Source organism: Electrona antarctica (genome assembly GCF_951216825.1).
Source record: "Electrona antarctica genome assembly, chromosome: 17".
Classification (NCBI taxonomy): domain Eukaryota; kingdom Metazoa; phylum Chordata; class Actinopteri; order Myctophiformes; family Myctophidae; genus Electrona; species Electrona antarctica.
In genome coordinates this window covers 13,742,538-13,754,511 of record NC_136798.1, presented here as the reverse complement: position 1 = coordinate 13,754,511, position 11,974 = coordinate 13,742,538, and the positions used below count along the sequence as shown (strand labels likewise).

Sequence of the window (11,974 nt, the reverse complement as noted above, 5' to 3'; positions counted from 1 at the left end):
CTGCCCTGTTGTTCGTAGTGTGACCACCGGAGGGCGCAGAGAGCCCAACTCTTTCAGCTGGTGGGTACCTCTGTAGTCTATGCCCTCAGACAATAGAGAAAACGATATCATAAGAGCTCAATGGGAAAGAAGAGGCTCTGGGGCTGAGTATCTTCCTAATGTACAGTACTAGTGCACTAGATTCAGTTTAATGATAATTAATTAGCATAAACTGTTTCAAGGTAGGCCTAAATGGGCTATGCCTATTGTGATGTGGCGTTTTCTGATATTGTTTTAAATCAATCAACATTTTTAAATCATTGCATTTTGATATTAATTACGTTTTTCTTTCCCACAGGTCAGTGGATTCAATTTAATTCAAGTCAATACAATCATCTCTCACAGAACACATCCAAATATCGTCAAAGAATGAATACAAAAAAAACATCAATATCATATCAGTACAGTGTGGGGGCACAGTGAATACAGTGCCGTGGTGGGGGGGGCACACTATTTCACCTTGAAAAGTCGACTCGAGAGGAAGGCTCCCAGCCAGTCTGCTCTCTCCCTGCGCCGTCTGTCTAGCGCGCTCTGCATCGAACCGACATCCCCGCCCCTCCAGCCTGGTGGGCGGGGCGGAGCCCGCTGTCCGCCACACATTTGAGTGTATAACTGCAGCGCAGCACAATGTGTGTCAGAGGACTGTCTGTGCTCCCAAAGTAGATGAGTGCTTCAAACCTACGGTCTATTATAGCTGACTTGCCGAGAGACAACACAATCTGGCTCACACCTCATCCCAAGTCAGGACAAGGTGAGCATCTTGCTATTCCCCCCCCCCCCCCCCCAATTAATTCATTGATATTATTATCTTGTATTTGTGCTATTTACACAAATCACATGTTATTTTGCATAGAATGCCATTCAAGGATTTTTTTATATTTGCTTTTTATTTATTCTTTTTTTTGTAAACATGCTTTTGTTGACTATGTAAATCTTCTGTCAGCCCGAGTTCTGCGCTAATGCGCCTTTATCGTACAGTGGAAGGGGATAGAGCGAGTCAGGGTTGCATTTACGCACAATTGTTCTTTGAGATTTTAATGACTTTGAACAGGCAGGAGTGACTGTGGAATTTACCGGACTAGACTATCATCTGTGTGTGGGCTCTGAACTGAAGACGTAGTTTCCACACTTCCAGGTGTGATAAAAGCGTTTATGGGACATTTTAGTGCACGAGAGTTTACTTACACATGTCTTCTGTTGTTCTTTTGCAGGCTTTCCGCTTGTGGGATACAATGCCGGCGATTATAAGTAAAAATTCAGATTTGGAGTTTGACTCCTTACAACCATGTTTCTACCCGGACGAGGATGACTTCTACTTCTGTGGTCCCGACTCTGCGCCACCGGGGGAGGACATCTGGAAGAAATTCGAGTTGCTGCCCACTCCGCCCCTCTCCCCGAGCCGAGCTGCTCTGCCGGGCGAGCCCGCGGACGCCGGTCCTATGAGTTTTGGATTAGGCGACCCACTGGACTGGGCATCGGAGCTCTTGCTCCTGCCCGAGGACGATATTTGGGGGGCGTCTGACGACCTGGACCTTTTCGGCTCCGCTTTGGATAGTAACCCCAACAACATCATCATCCAGGACTGTATGTGGAGCGGCTTCTCCGCCCGGGAAAAACTGCAGCGTGTGGTCACCGAGAAGCTGGGCAAAGCCATTTCCACGGCGGCCGGAGTTAGTACTAGCAGCAGCAGCAGCAGCAATGTCGGCGTCAAGATACCAGAGTTGAGCCGCTCAGTGTCAGAGTGTGTAGATCCCGCGATAGTGTTCCCCTTCCCTGTCAACAAGAGGACCGGTAGCAGAGACTCATGTGGGACTGTAGCCTCCACCTCCTCCACGGTCCACAGTAGCAGCACTCCCAGCGACTCTGGTGAGTAGACGTTTGGAGATGCGTCAAGCAAGCCCTTTGTTACCGTTCTCTTGAAACGGCTGTCCCCCAGCACACTCCACGACTTTATTGTTGATTATAGATGACTAATATTAGGCTATTGACATTATTTTCTTATTATTGTGCTTTATTATTATTATTATTATTATTATTATTATTATTATTATTATTATAGACCCATATAGTTGTACCCCAGTTCCCTAATTATAGTGATTGGACATTGTTCATATGACCGGCCCAGAATCGGATTACCTCTCAACATTCCCCACACACACGCACGCACGCGCGCACACGCACACCGACAGAGTGGAGCAGTGACACAGTGAAGGTGGTTTATGTAATCGCCAGCCTTCATCCGGCAGATGGCAGTAAACTTGGGAATTGTGTGCTTTGCGAACTTAGACCCAGTTGGCATTTTAACTAATAAAAAAGACGCAACTAGTATGCACACACAGACCATGTTACACCAGAGTGATAAACTGATAACATTTACATATGACACTGACAAGTTAAGCAAATAAATGTCCATGTCATAGATCAGTGAAGGTTGTGATTATGTGATTAGGTGAGAAATTGACCCTAACCCTAACTGATGGAGCTTTGACATAGGCTACAAAATAAATGCATGCTGTCCAGTGGCACTTCAGATTTGAGCTCTCCGTGTAGGCTATTCCGTAAATAAACATTCGGAATCATTATCATTGTTTTCTTTTTTTCCGCGAAACAGTAGTAAAAGGGCCTCCTGCTTGGCACAGAGGTTAGACTCAGCCAGGCTTGCCAAACACCCCCACTGGCTGGGCCGGGGGCGAAAGAAAGGGTTGGAGGAGGGCCCTGCTTCTTTTGGGGGGGTGACAGCTTTGAACAAGCGCTCCATCTCGACAGCTGTCTTGCTGGCGCCGCTCCAGCGCCTCGGCTTAAAAGGGTGATCCGATCGCCTGCCGCCCCACCATCCTGCACATAATACCGTTCCAAGGGCTCTTCCGCTACTCGCAGCGCTAAGTCGCGTCTCTCTTTTTGTTTCCACGCGTTCCTCACCTCCCCATCAAAGAGACACCCACGGACTTGAAAGGCTACAGTGGGGAATCTACATTGATAGCCCGCTCTGCCCACTGGACAGGCTTTTGGGCACAAAGTAACCTCCCTTGGAGTTGTCACCCACTGGCACATAATGGGATTAGCTCAGAAATCACTTGTACAAATGGAACTAATACAAAAAAAAGATGCCTTGGGGATACCTATGACTCAGTCATTGTGTGACTTTAGCTGTCGAATCAAAACAGACCACCAGAAAGAAAAGAAGTATACAGGCTGGCCCAGAGCATACTTTATTCACTTTATAAAACTAACAGCTCCAGTAAACGACTTGTGTTCAGAGGGTGAAATACCAACCAGCCAGACTCAGCCTCACATGTGGTCAGGCCGGACACGCCCCCCCATCCACCCAGCTGTGCCCCGTTTTTGTTTTGATCGTGGTGCCAGATTGTGTGTGTGCATGCGTGCATGTGTGAGTGTCTACTGTATTTGTGTGTGTGTGTGTATGTGTGTACCGTGTATGTATACATACATACATACACACATACATACATACATACATACATACATACATACATACATACGTCTGTGTACACTTTGTGGGTGTGTGTGGGTGTGTATGGGTGTGTGTGAGTGTTGCGACGGCATCCTAGGGCAGAGGCGTCTGAAGTGGTTTACTGTAAGCTGTAAAATGCCACACTCTTCAGATGCTCCTGAGCTGATAATGAGAGCCATTATCACAAAGGCATTTTAACTGGGCCTCACACTCTCTGCCTCATGATTGGCCACTTCCTCTCATCTTCAAAGGCGCCAGTTTATGATAAGTCTCAGCTGCTCAGCTCCAACTCAGCACCAGGTATTAAGATGAACAGTTCAACTAGAATGTGTGCATGTGGGGTTGGGGGATGTGACCGCGGTCACATCTGCGCCGAAGCTCAGGGATGCTTCTGCCTTTGGTGCAGAATGTCCCAGTGACTGGAAGAGCACTGATAGATAGATGGCAGGCGTCGGGCTCAAACCATCTCCTGCCACCGGAGGAGATTAGACCAAGTTAAAGAGCAGGGAGGGAGGGAATGAAAGGCAGAAATGCAGCCTGTCTAGTAGGCAGGGAGACTGAACGTGTCAACGCCTGCAGAGTAGATTAGTGTAGGTGAGGTGGTGGGGGGGGTGACTGACACTAAGCATTAAGAGGTTTCTGCTTATGCACACAACATTGAGCAATGCTCTCACTCCGTGCGCGTACACACGCACACGCACACACACACACACACACACACACACACACACACACACACGCGCACACGCACACGCACACGCACACACACTCTCTCTCTCTTTTGATCTCAATGCACATGTCACCTGCTGTGTCACATATGACATAGCAGGAATGGTTGGTGTGTCAGAGCGATTAAGTCACTCACCTTCCTTCTTCTTGTTTGTCTTTCTCAGAAGATGATGACGACGATGATGATGATGACGATGACGACGATGAGGAGGATGAAGAAGCAGAGGACGAGGATGAGGATGATGATGATGAGGAAGAGGATGAGGACGAGGAGGAGATTGACGTGGTCACCGTAGAGAAGAGGCGCTCCACCACGGTGGGCAAGGCGTCGCCCATGGCCACGGGCACCGTCACCATCTCAGTGCGGCCCAAGGCGGCCGCCACATCGCCCGGGGTTGCGGGCTCGGCGCCCGCCAGCGCGAGCCGCTTCGTCAGCCGGGCGCCTCAGGAGCTGATTCTGAAGAGGAGCTCGGTGCACCAGCAGCAGCACAACTACGCCGCGCCCTCCCCGTACGCCTCGGACGACGACCCCGCCCCGCCCTCCAAGAAGCAGAAGACGGCCGCCGCCGACTGCCTCTCGCGACCCCTCGCCTCCCGGACCAACTCTTCCTCATCCTCGCTGTCGTCGTCCTCCTCCTGCGGAGGGCCCGTCGGCGGCGGCCGCTTCAAGCGCAGCGCCAGCGGGGAGTGCAGCCCGCGCGGCGGCGGCGGCTCCGACTCGGAGGACAGCGAGCGCCGGCGCAACCACAACATCCTGGAGCGCCAGCGGCGCAATGACCTGCGCTCCAGCTTCCTGACGCTGCGTGACCACGTGCCCGAGCTGGCGCGCAACGACAAGGCGGCCAAGGTGCTGATCCTGAAGAAGGCGGCCGAGTACGTGTCGTCGCTGGAGACGGAGGAGACCCGGCTGCGGCAGGAGAGGGACCGGCTGCAGGCGCGCAGGCAGCAGCTGATGCGCCGACTGGACCAGGCGAGGACTCGCTAACGCCTAACGTTGGTGCTCTAAAAAGGATGGACAGACCGCTTCCAAAACGTAGAAACACTCTCATGTAAACCCCCCCGCCCGCCCCAACACCACCACCACCACCTCCTCCCAACACCACCCCACACCTAGCCCCTGTCTGTTCGCTCCATATTGGAACACCTCTGATTGACAACCATTAGATACATCCGCATGTAGGCCTGTCTAACTATATACACACAAACACGCACACACAGATACACGCACGCACACACACACACACACAAACACGTCTTCACACACACACACACACACAAACACGTCTTCACACACACAAGGGACGGTCTCAAACGCGGATGGTGGAGGTGGAGGGGGGGGGTCTGAAGGGGGATACTTGGACTTTCACTGCCGCCACTTTTTTTGCACATTTGTTGACGTTAAGAATGTTTAGGGTTCCAATCCAGTTAAAAACAAAACAAACAAAAAACAAAACAAAAGCGAAAGAAAGAAAGAAATGAGATGGAAGGCAAAAAAAAAAAGACACGCCTCTCTTTATCTCTCTCTCTTCCCTCCCTCTGGCGTTGGTATGATTTCTATTTGTACCTTGTGTTGTTGTTTTTTTGTACTCACTGTGACACCAGCCTGAAATTCCCAGGTGACTCCCAATGCGAGGGGGGGAGGGTGTTTGAGGGCACTTTGTTTGGAGAGTTCAAAGGTCAGAGTTCACTTATAGAAGATTATTTTTTTTTGCCTTTGCCACTGCATAACCCAAACCCCTCCCCCAAGACACTATGATGACTGAGACGCAACGGGTCACGCAAACATGATGCCACTACAAGTTGTCTTTCTCTTCTCTCTCTCACACTGGTGCTCAAACCAAGTCAATGGATGTATAACTGTGCACCTTGCTAGCCGACACTTTTGTATATAACAATACTGTACAGACAGAAATACACTCAGATCTGCCTTGTTTTGTAATACATTTTTGTCTTTGGGTTTTTTTATACATGTCAGGAAAGCTGCCAATACCTAGACTGGAAGTTTATATACCTTTAAAAGTACTGTAAAGAGGCCTCAGTTTTTGAGGATTCATGAGACTTTGTAATATAATGATATATTGTTTTTGTTTTTTTCCCCTTCTCCTTATTCTTTGTATTGTACCATATTACTAATTCTACACATCTTTATGCTTTTAGTGTGAACCTGATACATACTAAATTTGATACTTATATTTTCGTATGAAAATGAGTTCTCAGTAGATATATCACTTTATCTTGTCATTTTCTTTCCCTTCTCGATCTCAGATAATGCTTTTGTACAGAAAATGTGTTATATCTTCATGTACCTGCCCCCCATTCCCCCTTGCTCTTAAAAGCTTGATATACCTCATTGCTCGCCTTGTCACACGTTGAAAAAAGCAGCTCTACAAGCTCACGTCACGCTGCAGCGCGTCGTGAGCTCATACTGTAGATCGGCTGTTTTCCGGCATGTGACAACTGGCGCGCAACTAAGTATAAATCCAGCTTTATCTCCTCTTTTGTTTATATTTGTAACTATTGGGTGCATAGAACTGGGTAAACGGCTATAAGATGTTGGTCTTTTTCATTCTTAAAAATGTACATTTTAGTGCTGCGACTCATAGCACTTTGAAATACCTCATTTTGAAAAATAAATAGACATCGTAAAACAAACACCAGCCTTGTGTCTGCACTGATCATTTTTGTCATCATGAAAATGTGAACACATCAGCCAGAAATACCCCCCGTCTCCGTTCCATCTAGGCTATATTTGCCCTCACAAAGTGGCACTGAGTCATAAGGTGCCATCTTTGTGGGCTCTCTGTCTGTTGGCGAGTCGGTGTCTCCGTATTTGTTTTGCTGTTCTGAAGCAGCAGCAGCAGCAGAGCTCATCCGTTCTGAAGCAGCAGCAGCAGCAGAGCTCATCCTGACAAAGAAATAAAGAGGGAGAAATCTTCTGAATTCTCTCTGTCTCAACACCCTGCAGCTACCTCCCCCCTCTCTAGCCTCTCACACCCACCCACACACCCACACACCTACACGCACTTCAAGTGCACAGGCACACACACACGTACTGTATACACTAGCACTCTCCCTCTCTTTCGGTGTCTCGCTGGCACACACACACACACACACACACACACACACACACACAGCACTTCCTACATTGTTCAGGACGTTGCCATGGAAACTGGAGCAGCTGCTGAGTGGCAGACACTGAGCGCGAGTCTTTTCTTTTATTTGTCTGTGAGTGAGTGTGTGTATGTTCCGCTGTGTGTGTGTGTGGGTGCACATGCGCGTATATAAATGTGAATCCCTGCATGTGTGCGTGTGTGTGTCTACCTTTTGTGTGTGTCTGTGTGTGGCCTGGGCAGACTGATATCTCCAGCGTTGTGCGCCGTCTGCCACAACGCCAGCAATGAGGCTGGATACTGTTTACTAACATCAGCCACATGGCTCTGTCTGTGTGTGTCTCTCTCTCCCTCCCGTCTCTCCTTCCCTCCTGGTTCTCTCACTCGCGTCTCCTCTCCAAGGCCAGGCTCTGGCCCAAATATGTGCCACACTGAGGGGAGGCTGCTTCTCTGGAGAGAGTTGAAAAAGAAATCTGTTGCCACAGTCCTGAGCGGCTGTTGTGCCTAATTTATCTTCGCTCGCTGAAAATAACTGATTTTTCGGCGACGTGTTGTTAGCTTGAAAAGCCGCATCAGCTTGAAAAGCTGTTTAGGCTGCGTGCGGTCGCAGGCCAAAGAAAAAGAGATGTGCACTGAGGGGAATTAATGGGATACAAAACATGTTGTTGATGACTTTGAATTGAATCCCATCATCTAATTCAAAATATGAGATACGGACTTTGGCATGGAGCGGCGCACACAACTTCTGTCATATAGCAAACAGCAAACACCCACATTTGGAATAGTTGGTGGTGCCATAAATCTACGAAGTGGCACATGCCTTGAGGTATGGGTAGAACGTGACGTCAAAGGGCTATACAGTGATACTTAAAGACTTTTTGTTTTGTTTTGGAGGTGAAAAACAGAGCCTCTATGTGGGGGAGTGTAACGGGTGGATTACATAACAGGGGTCTGGAGTCTTTGTGTGTGTGTGTGTGTGTGTGTGTGTGTGTGTGTGTGTGTGTGTGTGTGTGTGTGTGTGTGTGTGTGTGTGTGTGTGTGTGTGTGTGTTCATGTATCCTCTCAAGGGACCCGGACTCGCCACCCATGCCATCTGCCTAATGGCTTATCCTGCTTGGTTATGGGATGAAAACAAGTTCATGGACAATAACAGCCCTGGCAGAGTGTAGAAAACAGAATGTTGCGAGGTCAGATCATTGAAACACATTTAAGCCTATACTCAGTACTGTATTGCAGTTTACCATTTACTTTGAGTCGGACGGCATGAAGCCAATGTTAAATTGATTGTGACATTAAGTCATTGAACCTAGATATTGTATGTGCAAGTGCGAAAGCAAATAACACACACACACACACACACACACACACACACACACACACACACACACACACACACGCACAGTCTTCTACAGTATTAAACACCACAGTGTCTGTCTTACACAAACATAAAACTTTCTCTCTCAGCTGTACATACACACAACACTTCCCTTGCCTTTTTGAGACGTACGTACGTACGCACGCAGCGCACAGTACACACACACACACACACACACACACACACACACACACACACACACACACACACACACACACACACACACACACACACACACACACACACACACACACACACACACACACACACACACACACACACACTACTGTAGACCTGCCCTCTTTGAAAGGGGACTAATTGTTTTAGTGAGCCCGACATCGAGGGTGCAGCCTTCTCCCGCGTTAAACAGACATATGGCCTGGCTTTTCCCTGATTAATACCCATGATCCCCCTGGCCTGCCCACCGACTGCACAGACGCACACACATCCCCTAATGGGCTTACACTTACGCACCACCGATGAATCTACTATGGCAACACGGGGGGCATTGTATGTATGTGTGTGTGTGTGTGTGTGTGTGTGTGTGTGTGTGTGTGTGTGTGTGTGTGTGTGTGTGTGTGTGCATGCGTGCGAGCACGTGGGTCATTCTCTCGTCATCTGTTTTGATACCTTCATTAACGCTGCCTGCTTCGCTGGCAGCCTCTTCGCCGACAACAACCTCCATTGTCCCCCGTCGGACGTACGGCCAATCTGTATTCAACATGTTAACCTTCTCCGGGTACGGCGGCCAAGAGCCACAACAATGGCTGCTGATGTGCGAGTGTGCCCGCTGTGGTGCACATGGGGGCAGGGACACATTGTTACCAAATTAAAAAACAAAACAAAACAGGATTGGGGGGGGGGGGGGGGTGCGTGGGTTGTGTGTGTGTGTGGGGGGGGGGGGGGGGGGGGTGGTACTCTCGCTGTAGATCTGAGTATATCTTGTCACCGTGACCCCTGCATCGTCCGCTCCGACAACTAACCCACCACCCCCTCCCTGCCAAGGGGGCCTCTCTATGCCACATCCGTCCATAGACTCCATACCATGGTAGGGGGGGGGGGGGGGGGTGTAGGTAGTGAAGGATATAGGGGTGGAGGGGACGTGGGGGACTGGGGAGGGGGGGGGGGGGGGGAGGGCACCATCTGCCGCAGGGTCGGGCACAGTCGCAGGTGTTAAGGGATGGATGGGTTGGTGGGTGGGTGGTGGTGGTGGGGGGGGGGGGGTGTATAAGCAGTGGTAGAAAGTAATTAAGTACATTTACTCAAGTACTGTTACTATACCGTACCGTACAATTTTGAGGTGTTTTTACTTGACTGGAGTAGTTCAAGTTTTCAATACTCCACTACAATTATTTGGAAAGTGTTGTTACTATAGTTACTTCGAAGTTTGAAGATTTTGATTATTATTATTACAAAAACATACATTTACAACTTCAGCCTTGTCAAACGGGACATTCTACATAATGAGTGCATTCTACTTTTGGTACTTTTAGCACATTTTGATACCAATACCAATACTGTAATTTTACTCAAGTATATTTTGAATTGCAGACTTTTACTTGTAAACAAAGTAGTTCTACATTACTACATTTCTACGTTACCAGTATAGATTTCTATTTGAATTTTTACTTTTCCTTAAATAGTTATGAGTACTTTTGAGGAGACGCGTGACCGGAATCTCTATACACTCTCTCTATAGCTATACACCTCGTCTTCCAGCAGGTAGGTGCTCCCCAGGCAGGTGGATGTGGAGGGTGGGTGCTCCCAGGCAGCTGGAAGTGGAGGGTGGGTGCTCCCAGGCAGGTGGAGGTGGAGGGTGGGTGCTCCCAGGCAGGTGGAAGTGGAGGGTGGGTGCTCCCAGGCAGGTGGAAGTGGAGGGTGGGTGCTCCCAGGCAGGTGGAAGTGGAGGGTGGGTGATTCCCCAGGCAGGTGGATGTGGAGGGTGGGTGCTACAGGCAGGTGGAAGTGGAGGATGGGTGCTCCCAGGCAGGTGGAAGTGGAGGGTGGGTGCTACAGGCAGGTGGATGTGGAGGGTGGGTGCTCCCAGGCAGGTGGAAGTGGAGGGTGGGTGCTCCAGGCAGGTGGATGTGGAGGGTGGGTGATTCCCCAGGCAGGTGGATGTGGAGGGTGGGTGCTACAGGCAGGTGGATGTGGAGGGTGGGTGCTACAGGCAGGTGGATGTGGAGGGTGGGTGCTACAGGCAGGTGGATGTGGAGGGTGGGTGATTCCCCAGGCAGGTGGATGTGGAGGGTGGGTGCTCCAGGCAGGTGGATGTGGAGGGTGGGTGATTCCCCAGGCAGGTGGATGTGGAGGGTGGGTGCTACAGGCAGGTGGATGTGGAGGGTGGGTGATTCCCCAGGCAGGTGGATGTGGAGGGTGGGTGCTACAGGCAGGTGGATGTGGAGGGTGGGTGATTCCCCAGGCAGGTGGATGTGGAGGGTGGGTGATTCCCCAGGCAGGTGGATGTGGAGGGTGGGTGCTACAGGCAGGTGGATGTGGAGGATGGGTGATTCCCCAGGCAGGTGGATGTGGAGGGTGGGTGCTCCAGGCGGGGGGTGGGGGGAGAGGGTCAGGGCAGCTTGAGGGTGCCCATTGCCTTTGGCCTGAGTAATAGCCAGCCTCAAGGGCCCACGGAGCTATAGCAATTGCACCACACAGAGAGAGAGAGAGTGAGAGAGAGAGAGAGAGAGAGAGAGATGGGGGGGAAGAGAGGGAGATAGAGAAAAAGAGAGAGAGAGAGAGGGGGGGGGGAGAGGCAGATAGAGAGAGAGAGAGAGAGAGAGAGAGAGAGAGATAGAGAGAGGGGGGGGGGGGAGAGAGAGAAAAGGAGGCCTGAGCCGTTTGATCAAAGTTTACCGAAGTCTCAGGAGATTAGCATACAGATGGTACTGTAGCACAGCCCCCGGAATACCTCTTGCTCCGTCTTTCTCTCTCTCCTTCACTCTATCTTTCTCTCTCTCTCTCTCTTTCTCTCTCTCTTTCTCTGTCTGTACACACACACACACACTCAAATTCACACAGTAGCCCGCGAATGTAATAGGGTTTCATTGAAGAATCCATGAATAGCCTTTCAAGAGCGCGTTTCTGAGAAAGAAATGTTCTTTGGACACACAAAACAGACCCCAGAAAAAAGAAAAGAGAGAGAGAGGGAGAGAGAGAGAGAGAGAGAGAGAGAGAGAGAGAGAGAGAGAGAGAGAGAGAGAGAGAGAGAGAGAGAGAGAGAGAGAGAGAGAGAGAGAGAGAGAGGAC

The 11,974-nt window shown here is 49.9% G+C and overlaps 1 protein-coding gene across 2 annotated transcripts; it reads left to right on the top strand.

The window, feature by feature from the left end:
- Positions 1-678: 678 nt before the first annotated feature.
- On the top strand, positions 679-6,897 carry mycn (MYCN proto-oncogene, bHLH transcription factor). 2 transcript variants are annotated; one of them, XM_079526790.1, is made up of 3 exons: positions 679-790; positions 1,251-1,905; positions 4,408-6,897. In XM_079526790.1, exons 2-3 carry the CDS (start codon positions 1,272-1,274, stop codon positions 5,223-5,225), a joined length of 1,452 nt encoding a protein of 483 aa, XP_079382916.1. In that variant the 5' UTR covers positions 679-790; positions 1,251-1,271; the 3' UTR covers positions 5,226-6,897. The 2 variants fall into 2 exon arrangements, with proteins under 2 accessions (XP_079382916.1, XP_079382915.1); XM_079526789.1 differs by having other exon boundaries at positions 4,405-6,897.
- The last annotated feature ends 5,077 nt before the right edge of the window (positions 6,898-11,974 follow it).